At 41.9% G+C, this 20,211-nt stretch overlaps 1 protein-coding gene across 1 annotated transcript in view; it reads right to left on the bottom strand.

Annotated features, from left to right (window-relative positions):
- Window positions 1-9,998: 9,998 nt before the first annotated feature.
- Window positions 9,999-20,211, bottom strand: part of RAB10 (RAB10, member RAS oncogene family) — an 88,594-nt gene continuing 78,381 nt past the window's right edge. Inside the window, exons 4-6 of the mRNA XM_045979435.1 lie at window positions 18,148-18,237; window positions 17,510-17,611; window positions 9,999-12,544 (exon numbers count right to left, since the gene is read on the bottom strand). Of these exons, the coding sequence (XP_045835391.1) occupies window positions 12,461-12,544; window positions 17,510-17,611; window positions 18,148-18,237 (276 nt within the window). The 3' untranslated portion in view covers window positions 9,999-12,460. The remainder of the gene's footprint in view (window positions 12,545-17,509; window positions 17,612-18,147; window positions 18,238-20,211) is intronic.

The following is a 20,211-nucleotide window of genomic DNA, read 5'->3' as shown; positions in this document are numbered from 1 at the left end:
CTTTTCCATGCCCCCCCCTCCCCCGCCACCGGAACTGTCTGCTGGTTTGTGTGTTTTATTTCTGGGAGATTTCCTTCACTTTCACCTTCTCATTCTTCGCTTGAATCTTTTATTTCAGTTGACTGTTTTTATTTTAATGAATTCTATCCCATTTTTTATAGCATTCTATTTTTTTATTTTATTTATTTATTTGACAGAGAGAGAGGTCACAAGTAGGCAGAGAGGCAGGCAGAGAGAGAGGGAGAAACAGGCTCCCCACCGAGCAGAGAGCCCGATGCGGGGCTCGATCCCAGGACCCTGAGACCATGACCTGAGCCGAAGGCAGAGGCTTAAACCACTGAGCCACCCAGGTGCCCCTATAGCATTCTATTTTTTAAAAAAGATTCTATTTATTTGAGAGAGAGAGAGAGATCATGAGCTGAGAGAAGGGCAGAAGGGGAGGGAGAAGCAGGCTCCCCACTGAGCAGGGAGCCCAACATGCAGCTCGATCCCAGGACCCCAGGATCATGACCTGAGCCAAAGGCAGACGTTTACCCGACTGAGCCACCCAGGTACACCCCCTTTTTATTTAAGTAACCTCTACCCGCACTGCTGGCATGAAACTTACCAGCCCCGAGATCAAGAGTACATGCTCCACAGACTAAGCCAGCTGGAAGCCCCTGCATCGTATTCTTGCTTTATGGATTCAATATCATGTTGTACCCAAGTTTATTCATTACAGTGTGTTTGAGGTTTCTCTTTGGTTTTTGCAGTTTTTAAATTTCCTTTTCTTGTTTCTTTGTTAGCTGTTTTCTTCTTTTACGTCACCACGCAGACCTGGGTATCTGATTGAAGGCAGGTATCTGATCAGTCTGGGTATCACGTATGTGCATTTTTACTGTCTACGTTTCTCATGTTTGGATGATTGCACAGAGGTTTTAGGTAGATTTGGAAACTTGACATATGTGCGTCTGACTTGGTGACAGAAACCTTTGGCACAGCACCATCCGCAGGGAGCTGACCTTTTAGTTGGTGTACCTCCAAGTGACACGGTTGGTCACTCTTTTCTCTTGAACCAGGTTTTCCAGAGACCTTCCTAATCTTCTGCCTGGGTACCTACGTCTGGAGGCCAAAACCGGGGGAAGGGAGGGGAGAAGGCGGAGAGAATCCGTGGAGCCCATCATTCAAGAAGTGGCTGTTCACTGAACCCGCTGCTGTGGACCCCGTGCCTCACCCCACCTTTCCCTCCGTCTGCCTGGTGCCATTGAGTGTGGAGCCCCTCTTGGTCCATTTCTGCAGCTCGTAAACCTTCAGAGGGGTGGCAGCGCCTTCTGGCTACAAGCGATGATCAGGGACACCCGGGGCTCCCAGGATCTCTTACAGAGTCTTCCTATTGGTCCCATGTTTGTCTACTGCCTCACGCCAGCCATCTCAGTGGTACCCGGCGCCCCCACATCCTGGTACTCTTGGATTCAGGGCAAACCTACTCACTTCTTATCGGCGCTCCTCTTGGAAAACGATGAGCTTGTAACTTCCGCTCGAGGAGAGTCCCCTCCAGCTGTTGCCCATCTCCCATTTTTAGAAGACTTAGGTTCAATATTTGCATTAATAAATCTTTTAATTCTCACAGCTTGCCTGCCTTTTAACATTACTTTTAGTATAGTTGACAAAAAATGTTACATTAGTTTCAAAGGTACAACATGGTGATTCTGTAAGTCTGAACGGACGTTATGCTATGCTCACCGCAGGTGCGTAGCTCCCATCTGTCACCATGCAGCTCTATGACAATGTTGTTGACTATATGCCCTACGCTGTGCCTTTTATTCCCATGACTTATCATCTTGTAACTGGAAGCCTGTATCTCCCACTTAATTTTGTGTGGCGCTGTTTACCAGAAATCCTACAGGATGGGGCGTCTGGGTGGCTCAGTGAGTTAAGCCTCTGCCTTCCCTCAGGTCATGATCTTGGGGTCCTGAAATCCAGCCCCTAATCAGGCTCTCTGCTCAGCGGAGAACCTGCTTCCCCCTCTCTCTCTGCCTGCTGCTTCGCCTACTTGTGATCTTTCTCTGTCAAATAAATAAAAATCTTAATAATTAAAAAAAAAAAAAAATCCTACAGGATAGGATCTCCAGACTGACAGGCTCTAGGAAGTTTCTTGTGAACCAATGGAGACATGCAGTTCTCAGAAATGGTCACAAGGTGGCCCAGTGACTCTATATTTAATTTATAGATTCCCCCAGCTACAGGGCCAACCCGGAAGAGTTAAAAGTGCTGGATCTTGGTTAATCCAGCAGAGGGGAACCAGCAACGTAGATATTTATGCCGAACTGAGGCTCCGAGTGCTTTCTAGCCCCGCTTCTAGAGAAAAGGGAATTGAGAGTCACAGGAGTCAACCCATCTGTCCTGTATCCAGAACAGGCCTTAGGCTTGAATGTTAAAATTCTTATTCTTTTATTATTTAAAAGTCATATTCAAAGTTGCCTTCAAATTGTAATACACATGCTTATGCATGAAGGCGGCAGGGGGCACCAGGAGGCCGGGGCAGCTCCGGCTCAGGGAGTGGAGTGTGGAGTGAAACAAACAGAAGGGAAGTCAGCGCGTCACTTACCGCGTGTCCCGGACGCTTGCCGCGTGGCCAGCAGCGCACTTAGCGCTGTGGAGACACAAAGGGGACGAGACGGGGTCCCTGCCCCCCAGAGTGTACACCCTGGGAAGGACATGAGCCTGCAGAAGACAACTAATGGCAACCAAGGAAGTCGGCAGTTACGCCCGGTGGAGACGTCGGTCAAAAGTGCTCTTGGCAGTGGGGAGAAGCGGGAATCCGTCCCTGCAGGGGAGCGGAAGGCCCTTGCTGGGGGGACTGGGGCTGCCCTTGGAGTTAGAGTCGGACTCAGCCCTCCTCAAACTGGGACATGCGCACTAAGCATCGCCTGGGGCTTCGGTTTAAAGGCCGATTCCGACTCAGGAGGGCCGTCCCTGGGTGCCGAGACTGCATTTCTAACAAGCTCCCAGGTGACTCCGCTGTGGCTTACCGGAACCAGCGCCAGTGTGTAGGCACTGGTTCATCAGCAAAAAACCGCTCACACTCCAGTCTCACCCCATACTGCGTTAATCGGGCTGGGTGCCACCTTGGCGTTGGTATTTTTAAAGCGCTTCCCAGGTGATTCTAATGCACGGTAAGGTTCGAACGTCACCGACGTGGGGAACATGTGTCACCCACCCAGCACTTGAAGCCCCCACCGAGAGTCAGAGCCCACCCCCATGCTATGGAAGCTGCACGCAAGACTCTCTTTCCCCCCCACTTCTGGGGCACGGGCATGCGCTCTGGGCGTCACCAACCAACTGAACCATCTCAGACTTCGCAGCAAAAGCTACTGAAAGAAGCCGGGGCTGCGCGGTTCCGACCTTGGCAAGGAGTCTGGCATTGGTGGCAGCCATACTGTTCTCAGAGGCGGCGGGGACCATTGCTAGGGCACGATGTCCAGCCGCAGGAGCCGGCCGGCCTCAGCGGACCAATTCTGCTAAGCCTGATTTTGAACAGTGGTCTTGACCGCACAGCCTCTGAAACTGGTCCTTTGGTCCTACAGGTTGTGAGCAACCCAATGTAATATGAAACCCACACAGAGTCCTTTATGATTAAATGTAATACACCCTGTAAAACCCCTAACACCAATGTGTAGATTAATGAGTTGTTACAAGGCAAACACCCTTGTAAACATCCATGCCAGATTTTGCTATCCCTGAATATCCCTCCGTGTGCCCTTTACCATTTTGTAAAAGATCTATTAATTAATTTATTTATTTGGGGGAGGAAGGGCAGAGAGAGCAAGAGACGGAATCTTTTTTTTTTTTTTTAAGATTTTATTTATTTGTCAGAGCATGAGCAGAGCAAAACAGTAGGCAGAGGGAGAAGCAGGCTCCCCACTGAGCAAGAAGCCCAACGCGGGACTAGATCCCAGGGCCCTGAGATCATGACCAGAGCCAAAGGCAGGATCCAGAACCTTGAAGCCGACTCTGAGCTGAGCCTGGAGCCAGACCCAGGGCTGGATCCCATGACCTCAGCAGAAACCAAGAGTGGGACACTTACCCAACTGAGCCACCCAGTAGCCCAATCCCCTACCATTTATAACTCCTCCCTCCCTGCTCAGAATATCCCTATCATGACTTTTAATCATTTCCTTAATTTTCTTTATATTCTCTGTAGTTCCCTAAATACATTGTAGTTTAGTCTTTTTTTTTTTTTTTCCAGTCTTTGATTCATTTACAATCTCTCCCTCTCCCTCCACTGAAATTTAATTGAAGAGACTGGCTCAGTTGTCCTGCCACATTTTTTACCAGGCTGGAGTTTGCTGACTGATGCAGTTCATGATGTTCCTCTGTCCTCAGGTTTCCTATAAATTGGTAGTTGGATCTAGACCAAAACTTTGATCTGACTGATGTTTCAGATTTTTTTTGGCACGGCCTCGTTGTGGGAAGTATTGTTAGTGGTCAGAGGTACGTGGATGTTTGGCTGTCTCCATTTTGTTGGATCTCCCTTTGTGATGTTAGTCATTGACCATTCCTAACCCCCTTAATTCATTAGCAGCTACAAAACAGTGATACAAACCTAAGAGCTCAGAGCTGCTCCTCAGTGACGGGTTCATTCGGGAAGCTATGCTCTTAAGCAGATAAGAGATTTCAGAAATTCAGAAACCTTCAGTTCCAAATCATTTTTATGCCCCAGTGGCTTCTTCTGGCCCCTTCTACCGTTCAGTCAACCAGTGATATAGTCTATACTGGGAAGCTGAGGTAAGTTCTGGATTCTTTTATTTACCAGCAAGGCTGTGGTAGGGAAAAGAGCTGTTGCCCAAGCAACTTCCGACAGTGACCGATGAGGAGTCTGTGTGCCTGCACGTGCGTATTCCATCATTACGGATCCCCACATTGATAAACGTCTGATGTGTTCCCGGTGTCCGCTCTCTGGCTGGAGTGGGTCTCTTCAAGTTGGCTCCCAAGACCTACTGACACATCCTTAGATTTCCAGAACACACATGGACTCTGACTATTTCTTCACAAAGCTCTGGTTTCTTTTAGTGGGTAAAGGGAACTTCTTAGGGCTCGGACTGTTGCAGTCTTCCGAGTACCTAGCAGACCCGTGCACTCACTTACTGTTGGATTGTGCAAACCCCTGTGTCAGCCACTGCTCTAATATTGGCGTGCAGTGTTTTCGAGTACTTGCTGGTTATTTTGGAGTTCTTCCAACCACCGGATGCCCCATTTCTTTTTTTTAATTTTTTTTAAAAATATTTTATTTATTCGACAGAGAGAAATCACAACTAGGCAGAAAGGCAGGCAGAGAGAGGAGGAATCAGGCTCTCCACGGAGCAGAGAGCCCGACGTGGGGCTCGATCCCAGGACCCTGGGATCATGACCCGAGCCGAAAGCAGAGGCTTTAACCCACTGAGCCACCTAGGCGCCCCTGCCCCATTTCTTCCCTAGGCTTTCTTCTTCACAGACGCTATGATGCAGCTACTGTTTCTGTCAGAAGTTTGCCCCAACCTGCTTGTGTTTGGAGTTTGTGGGGTACCTTATCAAGTGCTTTTGCTGTATACACTGTTCATGGGTTTTCCCATCCTACTTGCTGTGTTTTTACGGAGGGATTTGTGGAAAATGAAGAATCAGGTCACTGCCACCACCTTCATATAAAAATGCAACTTTAGGGACGCCTGGGTGGCTCAGTGGGTCAGGGCCTCTGCCTTCGGGCTCAGGTCGTGATCCCAGGGTCCTGGGATTGAGTCCTGCATCGGGCTCTCTGCTCAGCAGGGAGCCTGCTTTCCTTCCTCTCTCTGCCTACCTCTCTGCCTACTTGTGATCTGTCTGCCAAATAAGTAAAATCTTAAAATATATTTCTAAAAAATTAAAATAAAATAAAAATGCAACTTTAACATCCTTTTAAGAAATGTTCTTCACTGTTTAAATAAGGCCAAGGTGGTTCTTACCATTTGCAGCTAAGAACTGCACAGAGGGGTATTAAGCGAAGGGATGGTAGAGGCAATTTGCTGCCTGAAGTGTTTTGAGGCCTACAAATAGCTAAGTCAATCTGTGTGGCACTTTGGGTGACAGTTAAGGCTGTAACATGAATTGGGGCCTGGAGAAAGTCCCCAACTGTTGCACCAGGTCAACTCACTGTTTTCCCTGGAAGCTTGGATGGTGACAAACCATGGTCAAAGCATGACACATCCTTGCTGTAGGCAACGGGGCCACTGGACATTCTCAAGCAGGACAGTGGAGTGTTCAGAAGACAAACCTTCTGATGTGTCCAAGAGGGACAAGGGGTATAAGGGGGACAGCAACACTAGGTGGCGAGTTAGGAAAGTAATGCTGTGGTCTACAAGAGAGGACCAAGTATCAAAATAAGAGCAGTGGGAATGTCAAGGGCAAGACAGGCGGTAATGGAGGAAAACTGAACAGTACTAGGTGACCGCGAGGGAAACAGTCATCATTGGTTGAGGTCTCAAAGTTGGGTGATTAGAAACGAGAATAGTAATATCACCTCCCACAGCAGTGACCTGGAGTTGAGACTGGAAAAGAGGTCCTAGGAATTTATTTTTCACATCATTCTCTTCAAACATTTATTTCCAAGGTAACATGTTAAGTGGCCCGTGTTGATGAAGATGGACGGGATGTGTGAGGCGCCATGGAGAAGAGCACAGCCTGGAGACCTTCAGACCGGACTGGGTCATCCCAGAGCGAGGGGCTGGGGCAAGTCAGTGCCTTGCTCTCCCCGCAGTCCACTGTGGCATCCGCCTTCAAAACTTGCCAGACCCATGGCTTCTGTAATTGCCGACGTGACACTGAGGAGGCTTTGATGGAATATTCCAAGCACTTCAGAAGGGGTCCGGTTGCACAGCCTCTCCACTGAGTCCGATCATTTTCAAAGTGATATCCATTCTGCCCCTGCACACCTGGACTCAAGTAAATGGGCCTTTTCCACTTACCTCTAAAGCCCTGCGCTTCGAGCACTCACAGGAGAGCTCAATCTTGGACTGACTACGCTCTAGCTCCAGTCAAATGATGAGCTGCGATCATTTCAGAATCAAATGAGAACGGTAACTACCCTTTCCTGAAGAAGCAAATAAACTACCTACAGCAAGTCATCTCACCAGAAAGCTGCACATGACTGCAGATCCCTGCAGAAATGCCACCATGAACTTTCAATGTACTTTTCTGTTTTACGGAAATTCACAAAAGTGATAGAGCAAAAGGACAAGCAAATTTATGCATTTTATGAACTTGCATTGGAGACATCTTCACTTTGGAAGCCAATAAACCTTAATGGTAGAAATTTCTGAATTTTGTGCTGGAGATTTTTTCTTAGCAACCACTCTCTTGAAGATGCAACAGGACTATACCTCTCTTTATCTCAGTGCTGGAAACCGCAGACCCAAATTCAGTGTCCTGGAAAAGCCTGAAGCCCCCAATCCCCCTAGAGGACTCTTAATCTTGTACCAAGTTATACTCTGCTAGTCATTTATTACAAACTATCTCAAATCCCCCCAAGAATTTGGCATAAACTCTATCTGCCTTCTTCCCCTCCCCTGTATTTTGAGTTCTTCCACCATTACTCGTGGTAGTGATTAATTAACAACACAGCTGCCCCTCAAAGTCTAGCCTTAGAAAGCCAATTAAGAGAAATGTAAAAAGAAACTGCCTATTTACTTTCAGCCCAAAGATGGTTTGGAGTAGGAAACATAAAATTGGCAGGGTGCCAGGGGGTGGAATATGGGTTTAAACTAAAAACAGGGCGCCTGGGTGGCTCAGTGGGTTAAAGTCTCTGCCTTCGGCTCAGGTCATGATCCCAGGGTCCTCTCTGCTCAGCAGGGAGCCTGCTTCCCTTCCCCCCTCTCTGACTGCCTCTCTGCCTACTTGTGATCTCTGTCAAATAAATAAATAAAATCTTTCAAAAAAAAATCTTTTAAACTAAAAAACAGTAGTTAACTGGTGTAAGTACTTTCAAGGGCATGACTGTGTTAGAAGGGGCCAAGGTCAGGCTCAATGGTTACATCAACTAGGTAAGACTACACTCTAGAATTCTTTTTAGCTTTGGCACAGAGCCCATATGACCTTCATTAAAATATATTTAACCAAACCTTAAGACCCTATTCTGAGAAACTGTGATAAGGTGAAGGTAAAAACAATGAGCACTGGCTTCAGGCTTGGTTTCAAAATCTAACTCCAGCATCAATGGGATGTGCAACCTTAGCCAAAGTACTTAATGTGGCACTGTTTATTTTGTAAATAAACGGTATTTTATACACCGTCTCACCAGGTCATTGGGTACCTAACCCAAAGAACATAGAAAAGTGTCACAAGTAACTGGTAGGCTCCCTAGTAAGCAAAAAGTATTCTTTCCCTTTCACATACTTGAACTTAAACCCTGCATTGCCCTCTGCCATCATTTTAGCCTGGTCCTATTAAAATATCAATTAACCTACTAACTTCCTATGTGATCTCCAGAACCTTCCAGCTTCTTCCTCTTCCAACACATGTAGAATTGGTTTCCTCACACACACTGCTCTCACCACTCTGGAGGGCTCAACAGGATCCCCCCACTGCCCATTATTGTTTAGCTGGACTTCTGGTTTCTCACATAAGCAAAGCCGGTTTCAAATTTACAAGTGGTCCCTTCTTACCCTACGTTAGCATTAGCCAATCTATTTACCTCAGAACCAGTTCATGTCCCTATTCCCTCAAAAAGCCACCCCAACTACTCCCATCAACTGAACTTGCTCTTAACTATTAATAGAGTACTTAAAATCTGAATCACATCTAGTTGATTTTTTTTAAGAGTAAGCTCTGTGCCCAATGCAGGGCTTAAACTCAGGAACCTGGGATCAAGAGCTGCAAGTTCTACTGACCAGGCCAGCCAGGCGCCCCTTGTTGGCTCTTACATACTTAGCTAATAATGGGTTTTGCTTTCTAAACTACATGGCAGATTTAAGGGCTGAGACCATGTTCTATTTTCCTATACCAGTCTCAAAATGAGAATCACGGGCCTCACCCTAGACACACAAAACAGTGAAAGTTGGGAGAGTGAATGGGGAAGCAGTAAAAGCACTCCAGGTGATTCCTATCAACACGGCAGGCTGAGAAAACTTCTACACATTCTCCTTCCCACAGAGATAATCTTGCTAATATTTAACTCTAGGGGCACCTGGGTGGCTCAGTCATTAAGCATCTGCCTTCAGCTCAGGTCATGATCCCAGAGTCCAGGACTGAGCCCCACATCAAGCTCCCTGCTCAGCAGGAGGCCTGCTCCTACCTCGCCCACTCCCCCTGCTTCCGCTCCCTGTCAAATGAATGCTTTTAAAAATGTTTATCTATTGAGTAATAATGCCCTAATATGGGATAAGCTTTTCTTTATATAAAACGAAGCTGTCAGGGCAACTGGGTGGCTCAATAGGTTAAGCCTCTGCCTTAGGCTCAGGTCATGATCCCAGGGGGGTCCTGGGATCGAGCCCCTAATCGGGCTCCCTGCTCAGGGGGGAGTCTGGTTCTCTCTCTGCTCCCCATTCATGCTCTCTTTCACTCTCTCGCAAATAAATAAAATCTTAAAAAAAAAAAAAAGCTACCCCTTATGGTTCACAAACAAACAAACAAAAACTGGAAATACTTTTTTCAGATAAGCGGACGGTCACTGCTAAAACAAGCATTCGTTCCGGGCTGGGAGCTTTCCTTGGTGCCCTAGGGTCATCAGCTGTGTTCAGGGCAGCTGGCCTTCCGCACATTCCAGCATTGTTGGCTGGGGAATGACTGACTGGTGTCTCTTTTGACACCAGGATGATTCTGCTTAGATTTCCATTTTTTATATAGTTTCTTACCAAGGTAGTTCTTGAAACTGCTTTCTGTTTCTCCTAGGCTGAGAAAGTTATTTCCCTTCTATTTTTGCTCCTCTAATACCCAGCTTGCTATTTCGCATTGTCTTCAGAGGTGATCCTCCATCTTCAACTCCATAAATAAATGAAAACCAAGCCACACAGTTGGAAATCAAGTTTTGTTTTTATATGAACAGAAGTAGACCATCTAGAAATATTTCAGTTTATTTAAATTGTTAAGTAGAATATGAAACCGAATTTGTAGCTAGTACCAGAGAATGGACTTAACTGTTTGGTGTTTAATGAGAACAGCTTCTACACAGGATCCCAAGAGACTTACAGAAAAAGGGGCAAAGCCCTAATATTAAGCAAATAAAACTCATGTTTCAAACAGATTATACAAAAATTGATTTATACTCCATTTCCCTTTTTTTTTTGATATTTAGAAAGTGCAGATTTAACAAAAGGTAGCCATATCCTTTCTATGTACAATGCCGATTATAATTATGCAAACAAAACTGTCAGTCTTTTTTTTTTTACCCAAAAATCCCAGTGTTTAGCTCTCAAACCTTAAGTCACTGAATTGAGTAAGGATTAAAGAGGGTTAAAAATAAAAAAGCTATTGCCACATTCCAGACGGGGGAAAGCAACACATACATTAAAATTAATCTAACAATAGTAGGTTTAACCTATAACTTTTCAAGAAGCTTAACATCATTTCATTATTTTTAGTGGAAAATTAGGGATTATTTGGCAATGCTGCTTTTACTAGTAAACAATGATAAAGTCAAGTGAAGGAAAAACCTAAGAACAACAACCAGTGAGGCATATAAAATTGTTTTTAGGGCACTATCTGAAAAATTCATGGATGTTTACAGCAGATACGTCCCTATGCTGTTGACGTGAGCCAAGAGGGCATTAAAATGCTATCCACGACACAGAGAGACTTTTCAATGGAAGCTGCTGTCCTAAACTCAGCCTCTGCTAGAAATGAATCATGCTATTCACAATTATTTCAACAAAGGTATCATCTTAGGATGCTAGCAGCGTAGCAAACTTAACTTACCCTATCCTGATGATAAGCCATGAAGCAAAACTAGGAAAATGAAGTGGAAAAAGGACAGGGTTAGAGACAGCTGGAGATCTTATCTGTACATGAAAAGCCTTTTGTTGTCCTTTTCCCAAATCCATGGTAATACACATTCTCCAAAGGGATGTGAAGACAGGACTTAAAATTAATAATATTCTAAAGTATTTCTAATCTTAAGGTAAAGACAACTTAACACTGAAAAAGTGTTCTTCAAAGGCCAAATCTCAGCATATTTGGCAAACGTGTTGATAAATTTCACTCCTCCTTCCCACCATTTAAAACAAAAACAAAACCAAAAACAACCAAACCTTTACTGGGCTACCAAGCTGCCAGAGGAGTTGCCAGAATGGAGACTACTCAAATTTCGGTTACGAGATTTATTCTAGGAAAGTGAACAGGCTATACACCTAATTAGAAAGACAAACCACAACACCCTCCAAACACTAGTGCATGCAATTAACTCTTCCATTTCATAAACTCAGTGGATAGAAAGGGAACAAAGAGGGAAGGAGAAGAGCATGAAGTAAAAGAGCGAATGGAGGAATCTGGGGCCGAAGTTTTAGGAGAGAGAGAAAATAAGGGGAAGACATTTGATAGTAGTAGGCAGTTAGAATTTATCTTTGAGTTTACGTAGCGAGTTAAGTCAGTACTTTATGTTAAACTTGAAAAACCTACTAGTTTGCCCCTTTCATTTTTAAATAACTCATACCATTGGGTCATGGGGGAGGGAGAAGCAAAGAAAGCAGCATGCAGGTAGACAGACACAAGGAAAAAGTGGCCCAAGAGAAGAACCGGTGGCAGGAATAGTTTTAAATATCAAGGCCACTTAAAATTAAGACTCAGCAAACCAAAGCTATCATTTCTGCATTACCCTTTGTCCTCAAGTAACTACTTTGAAAATTACAGCCAAGCAAACCACAAACATTTTAATGGTTTATGTCTGTATGATATGTATGTCTCCTGCACATGCTTCCACCAAAACAAACAAACTAACAAACAAAGGAAAAACCAAAGAAATTCCTTTCCACATAAGGCACAGGACAAAATTAATTCCATTTACATATTCAAGGCGAAAATGAGTGTTTTCCTGGCTTTTGTTTCTTTTGCTATCACATGTCTATAGGTTATAGGGACTCAAGCACATTATCCAGGACAGAAAATTCCACTGTTGTACAAAATAAAATTGTTAATTCTAACTTTTATTCTTATACAATTTGCAGAATAGAGTTGAAATGATTGCTATAGGTTTTAATGTTGATAAGAAGAACTGGACTATAATACAACTGAAATGCAGTGGTGAGCTGAGCAAGTACATTTAAAAATGAAGTCACAGACATGATTTTTCTATACATTTTCTTGTTTAAGAAAATTATAAAGTCAGCAAGCAGTCACGGATGAGAGAACAAATGAAACAGGGGGACCAGAGAGTTAAGATGAGGAACAAAAATATCTGTTTAGAGTTAAAAATGGACAGAGTGGTTTATTTTGCAGCAAGAGGAGAAAACAGGGTGGTGGACGGCAACTGGCGGGAGGGCGCTCAGCAACATTTGCTCTTCCAGCCTGTCACACCGCCTCCACTGCTGATATCTACATTTTCACTGTTGGGCTCTTTTACAGGGGTCTGGAACAAACACACAAGGAAAGCAACCCATGAAAAACATTGCTATGGAGAAATCAAGATTCAGCAGAAATATTCTCATAAAGGTTAACAAAAAGTAACTCCAGTCACACAGGCAGATTCTCTCTCCCATGAAAGTAAAGATCTGGAAGCTTTGTTTTCCATCTACATTTTGCCTGCTGACTCCAAGCTGTGAAATGTCTAGAGGCCTCTAGGCATCCCTTGAATAAAGCTTCCAATATCTTTTCTGCTCTCCCATGCACAGAGGTTTGCTATCTCTTAGCCCTGACCCCCCAGGGGTCTAGTATCTAGTACTTAAAAAGCATTATCAAAAGGCATCTGTATAAAACCAATGTCGGGTCAAGTCTAACCCCAGAGAAGTGAAACAGCCCTTTCTGTCTAGTTACTTGCCTTGAGACTGAAGTTTGTAATGCTCTACCACAGATTTAAAAGGCAAGCTCAACAGTGATATGCCAACATTAAGTGGAAGAAAAAGGGTAGGGCAGAATGCAAGTTGTATAATTCATGGTAAAAATGGATATATAAAAAAACAAAAGGAGAGACACCAAATGTTAACAGCAGAAAACCCTTAGATGGTGGGTTTATGAGTGATTTTATTTTTTTCTATGAACAATCCTGTATTTCCCCAGTAACCTAAATATTACTTTTAAAATCAAAAGAATATACTATTTTCAATGGATAGCCCGTACAGTATATAGGAAAGGAACATTTTTTAAAGAAACTGCTTACATTCAGTTAAGTATATAAATCTTAATTGTGCTTGATGGATTTTGAGTATATAAAGTGAAACTATCAGATCAAAACATAGAACATAATACCCCCAGAGGCTCCCATGTCCCTTTCCAGCCAGTACTACCCTCCTAAAGGTAAACGGTACTCTCATTTTGGTCACCAGAGATTAGTTTTTTTTTTTCTGTTCTTGACCTTCAAATACATGGAACCATGTTTTATGTATTCTTTTATGTATGATTCCCTTTACTCAGTATCAATCTGTGAAATTCATCCAGGCTGTTGTGTTAACAGTGGGTCACCAAAAATGAAATTTTAAAAGCTAAGATGTAACTGGGAACGTATTCTCTCAATGAAACAAGATAAAGTTAAGGTAACCCAGGGGAAACAACTTAAAATATTTTAGAAAGTCATGTAGCTCAAGAGAAGTCCTACTTAACTCATACGGAAGTGAAATTTCAACTCGCAGTTTGAGCTCACCTACCTACCCTCACTGCCTTATGGGATTCTTTTCCTTACTGCATGTTAAAGCTACAAGTTTTGCATTAAAAAAACTTTGGGTTTTCCTGAGCAACCAACTTTATTCCTACTGCAGATCTTGAGAAAAATGACAGAAGAGAAAGAGCCCCTCAGCATCTATTCCACAGCAAAAGAATATGGTTACACAGGAAAAGGTCCTTCTCTGGTAACTTCTAGGTGTGGGTCAGTTAAAAGTACATGGATTTTGGGGGGGAAAAAAATGGGTACTTGTAACCAAGGAGGTCACTATATTCCTTCACTTAACAGCTCACTCACTGTCTATCCTTTTACAATTTAACTTAGATCCTTCAAGGAGACTCTCTGAAAAAAGGAATTCTCCCATGCAAAGTAAAACATTTTAAAGCCAAAGTATTAATCAAGTTTATTTCAATATAAATATAAGCTATTCCTAGCTAAGAATAAGAAGAGGGCCAATAACTAAAAAAAGCAAGCAAAGGAATAAAACAAGTTTACAGAAAAGAAAATACAAAAGTGGTTCTTAAAACTATCTTTAAAAATGCTCACCATACTCATAAAAGAGCTGCAAATTAAATCTACTTTGTTTTTTAACCTGTCAGGTTGGGAAAGATCTGAAAGTCTTACAATCAGTTACGTGGCCAGAGTGTGAGGAAACAGACATTCTCCACCACTGCTAGTAGGAATGTAAATGGCTAAAACCCTCATGCCAGTACATGGCAAAATGTATCAGAATAAAAATGTACATACATGCTCTTTGGCTACTTCTAGGAATCTGTCCTTCATATATTTGCACATAATCCTATGCTTGCAAAATGATTTAAACGTAAGATTATTCACTGCAGTGCAATTTATGAGATCATAAGGCTAAAAATCACCTGCATGACCCTCACTGAGAAAAACTGTTTAATTATGACACATCCACTCATAGGAGTAGCATTCAATTATTTAAAAAGTGGAATTATTTTACGTATTTTAAGTGCCAGAGTACAGCAGGTTGCCTTATCTCTTTTTTAAAAAGCTGGTGGGGGGGGGGGAGTTGGTGGGAATAAAAATATATATTCATATTTACTCACATATTAAAAATTAAGAGGTTAGTTAATTACACTGGTTACCTGTGGGGGATGAATGAGGAGTTGGGGGAATGTGGTGGGAAACTTCTCTGCACTTGTACTCTCTTTATTTTAAAGTTTGAACCATAAGAATGAACTACCTATTCAAATAAGTTAAAAATGTTCTGAATTGCTTTTATTCCAAAGTTTAATTTTCTTTTACTAAGTCAGGAGAGAAATCATGGCACAGGACGCTTCTGGTCAGGAAGCACTCCTGTATTTCTCATTCTGTTTGCTGTTTAACTTCTAATTTTACCACATCAAAAAGTATATGTATGTATATTTGAGAAAAAAATGGGACCCCACATTGGGGCATGCCTACATGGGGAAGACACAGACCAGACTGAGACCTTCAGCAGTGTATGCGTACTTTTTAACCTTTAATACAGTAACAAGGAAGATCTGTCATATTTGGAAGAAAATTTTAAGACTATATAAGCATCTTTTTTTTTTAATGCCAAGATTAGTGAGAAAAATCAAGGGATACAGTGTGGACAGAAAAAAAAAAATCAAAAACAATGGAGAAAACAAAAAAATCCAGAAAGAGAAAGAACACAAGAGACAAGGGGATTTCAACAAGTGTTGTGGTAAATTCTGTGGGTACTGGAATAATTTTTCACTGTGACTTACCAACTCTGAAATACAAAGTATTCCATTAATTAAAAGAGCATTTTTCGGGGCGCCTAGGTGGCTCAGTGGGTTAAAGCCTCTGTCTTCGGCTCAGGTCATGATCCCAGGGTCCTGGGATCGAGCCAGAGAGCCTGCTTCCTTCTCTCTCTCTGCCTGCCTCTCTGCCTACTTCTGATCTCTAGTCTGTCAGATAAATAAATAAAATCCTTAAAAAAAAAAAAAAGAGCATTTTTCTATTCCTGTTATTCCCTTCACTTAATTAAAAATATGAACATTTGGGGCGCCTGGGTGGCTCAGTGGGTTAAAGCCTCTGCCTTCGGCCCAGGTCATGATCTCAGGGTCCTGGGATCGAGCCCCGCATCAGGCTCTCTGCTCAGCGGGAAGCCTGCTTCCCCCTCTCTCTCTGCCTGCCTCTCTGCCTACTTGTGATCTCTGTCAAACAAATAAATAAAATCTTAAAAAAAAAAATATGAACATTTTTCCTTGTCCATCTAGTACTTTACTTTTCTATGCTTCTATTTTTATTTTTCACAGGAATGTTTTCAAATATAAAAATGTATATAAAAATATAAAAATTCCTCAAGAAATTCCAAGGGGTTTTATCTTTCTTTACATACTGTGAAGAATATTTAAAAAAACTTTTTTTTAAGAGTTTTATTTATTTGACAGACAGAGATCACAAGTAGGCAGAGAGGCAGGCAGAGAGGAGGAAGCAGGCTTCCTGCTGAGCAGAGAGCCCGAGGCAGGGCTCGATCCCAGGACCCTGGAATCATGACCCGAGCCAAAAGCAGAGGCTTTACCCACTGAGCCACCCAGGTGCCCCGAATATTTTAAAATTTTTAAGTATTTTTCTTTTTTAACTAAAAAGATATGTTAAGTTTTCTAAACAAAACTATATAAATGTCAGAGTCATTGAGTAATTTTGTTCTATGTCTCCTTCTCCTTACCTCCCCACTTGGAATACTCACTATTTACATTTGATATAGATCCTTCCAGATCTTTATTTGCTGAACATAACCAAACATGTGTGTGCACGTGTTAATACATGTGTGTTTGGTACCATACATAATTAAAAAAATAAGATCAGACTACACGTATTACATCCTAACTTGCTTTTTATTACTCAGTATATTACAGATACCAGGATGCTGGCAGATGTGGAAGGGCACAACTTTTGTAGTCACTGTGAAGAGCAGTATAAATGATGACTTTCTCCTATACAATGACTGCTTCTTCATCAGGAGTTGTGTCAGATTTTTTCTGTTTGTATGAGCATTTAAAGATACCATAGACTGAATGGACAACTCAGGATTCAGAACCAAATCTGGATATTATATCTACTCATTTGAGGAGAACTACGAAAACCAATTCCCAATTTTGCTACAAGCGACTCATATTGGTAAGTATGGGGATTCCCAAGTTAAATTCAGAAAACTAAACCTGAAGTAAAATGAGTTCCCTGGGACCTGATATTTTTAAAATATCACAGATTGAAATGATTGGCTAAATGAAAAATAGGGGTGGATTTATTGCATTTATTCACTATACAATATAGACAGGTTCTTTACTGGTATATCTGAGAAATGAAGATATAGACAGAAGAAAGTGATTCTGTAGCAGTAACTATTATCTTAAATTTTAAGAAATTATCTATGGAAATACAAAGAGTGTATAAGAGAAGTGAGTCCAAAAGTAAACAGAAGAGCCACAAGAGCACAGACCCGACAGAAAGCTGAAAAAAAGGAGAATGAAACTGGGGACCTGACAGACAGTGTGGGAGCTCAGGACAGTGTTACCACTGACCAGATGTTACAGATTTCTAATGGCTCACTGCTTCCCCAAGTCCCTACTTCACTTTAGGAGGGTTAGATACTGGTGATGAGTAAAAAACATTCAGGAACAATACCACCCAAATCTAATTTTTATATGTTAATCCAGTACTTCATGAAAGAACTGTGACACTGGGAACCTTAGATCTTACCTTTCGAAGGATATCTTCAGCTAATGTGAGGAAAGCCTTTTCGATGTTTATATTTGCTTTTGCACTAGTCTCAAAAAATCTAATACCATGCTCTCTTGCAATCTAAAATAGAAGCAAAATGTCATCATAAAATTATCAAGCACAAGGTGCCAACTGCTGACTTTAGCATCCTGGAGGAAATAATATTATTCTAAAGGCAGCAAGTCCCTACTAGGTTATATAAAGCAAAGTACTTCAATGGGTCACGATTCAAATGGTCAAGTTCTTTCAAAAACAAATAAGCAAACAAAAATAATAATAAAAGAATCCTCTCCTCACTTCAGGAGTTTACGTCAAATACTCTAAGTGAGGTGCTTAAAGTCTTAAGTTACAAAGCTGGGGATCACTGATTTGTTATTTTTCCTCTTTCCTTTTTTTAAAACTTAAATACAGCTGAAGATACTACTACCGAAGGTTTGATTCTCCCACACCTATTAGACAGGCACTGAGAAAATTCACTCACATGGTAACTTGTTTCCCACAGCACTTACAAAACAACGTGAAGAGCTCAGCACATTCCATTACCACTACTAACAATCAAATGTAATGCCATCTTCACAAAGAAAGGACAGTGTAGCAGTTTCATTCACAGCTTTTACCTGTTCTCCTTTTCCTTTAGGTACAACTCTTTTATCATCCATATCACATTTGTTTCCTAGTAACATTCTTTCCACATCTTCATTGGCATGCTACAACGGAAGGAAGATTTAATTGACATTTTATCACGACTTATAGCTCAATATTCTCTAAAAATGACTTTATTATTCTCAATTTTCAGTGTTATTTTTATAATCTGGAAGTTTTATACCATCATCCTGAAATCACCCCATGCAAAAAGCGTATACAAACTTGCAAATTACTTAGAAAAAGAAACACAATTCCTAAGACATACACTGTTAAATATTATCTCACCCCAACACAAGGCTGTCTAGTTTCTAGATATTCTCATCAAAACTGAAGATACGGGCAAAAGATCTGAAACGGCAATCTCTTATGCATAATCTAAATCCAAGGGGGATCATAATTTCAGATCATGAGTATTACCCTACCCTGCAGAAGCCTGAATCAAAAATTCTACAGAGCTCTTAAAATCCCAAGAGGCTATACTGCTAGGGCACAGGAAAATCCCATGCAGAAAAATCAGTTAAAAATAAATGTTTGGGGGCGCCTGGGTGGCTCAGTGGGTTAAAGCCTCTGCCTTTGGCTCAGGTCATGATCCCAGGGTCCTGGGATCGAGCCCCACGTCCGGCTCTCTGCTCCGCAGGGAGCCTGCTTCCTCCTCTCTCTCTGCCTGCCTCTCTGCCTAGTTGTGATTTCTGTCTGTCAAATAAACAAAATATTTTTAAAAATAAATAAATAAATAAATAAATAAATAAATGTTTGGGGGTGCCTGGGTGGCTCAGTGGGTTAAAGCCTCTGCCTTTGGCTTGGGTTGTGATCTCGGGGTCCTGGGATCGAGCCCCACATCGGGCTCTCTGCTCAGCAGGGAGCCTGTTTCCCTCTCTTTCTGCCTGCCTCTCTGCCTACTTGTGATTTCTCTCTGTCAAATAAATAAATAAAATCTTTAGTAAATAAATAAATAGATAGATAGATAAATGTTTGCCCCACTGAAATCCTAACAACATCATTTGCACATATAGAAAAATCCATCCCTAAAATTCATTTATAGCCTTGAGGGACCCTGAACAGCAAAAGTGATCTTGAAAAAGAGGTACAAAATGAGAAGATTCATACTTATTTCCTGATTTCAAAACTTACTACAAAGCTGCAATAATCAAAACAGTGTGCTACTGGCATAAAGATATATACATGAATACACCGGATACAGAGCCAAGAAATAATCCCTTGCATGTATGATCACATGATTTTCAACAAGAGGGCCAAGTCCATTCAATGGGAGAAAGAATAGTCTTTTCAAAAAATGGTGCTGGGGTGTGCCTGGGTGGCTCAGTGGGTTAAGCAGCTGCCTTTGGCTCAGGTCATGATCCCAGGGTCCTGGGTTCGAGCCTCGCATCGGGCTCCCAGCACAGTGGAGAGCCTGCTTCTCCCTCTCCCTTTGCTTACTGCTCTGTCTACTTGCATTCTCTCTATAACAAACTGTCAAATAAATAAGTAAAAATCTTTTAAAAAATAAATTAATAAAAATGGTATCGGGCATACCAGATTTTAACATGGGAAAGAATGAAGTGGGACTCTTAACTTACTACCATATACAAAAATGAACTCAAAATGGATCAAAGGCCTAAATATAAGACTTAAAACTAAAAAACTCAGAAAGAAAATATAGGAGACAAATTTTATGACATCGGATTTGGCAACGGTATCTTGGATATGATACCAAAAGTACAGGCAACAAAAGAAAAAAAGGCAAATTATATGTCATCAAAATTAAAAAAACTTTTATGTGTCAAAAGTCACTATCAGAGTGAAAAGACAACCAACCCCTGGAATAAGAAAAATACCCGCAAATCATCCATCTTTGGCCCAACACTCTTTCCCTGAATGTCTCTAAGCCAAGGTAGTTAAGTTCTCTAGAGAACAAAGTACATTGAAATTTGTCTTAAATTTGAATCAATTACATTCTTTCCACTAGCCCTATTCTTTTCTGGGTAACTTTTACTCACTCATTTCTTCAGATCTCAGCTTAAAAGTCATTCCTCGTA

The sequence above is a fragment of the Meles meles genome, chromosome 15 (genome assembly GCF_922984935.1).
Source record: "Meles meles chromosome 15, mMelMel3.1 paternal haplotype, whole genome shotgun sequence".
Classification (NCBI taxonomy): domain Eukaryota; kingdom Metazoa; phylum Chordata; class Mammalia; order Carnivora; family Mustelidae; genus Meles; species Meles meles.
Note: the sequence above shows the minus strand (reverse complement) of the source record. Positions and strands in the feature narration are given on the sequence as shown.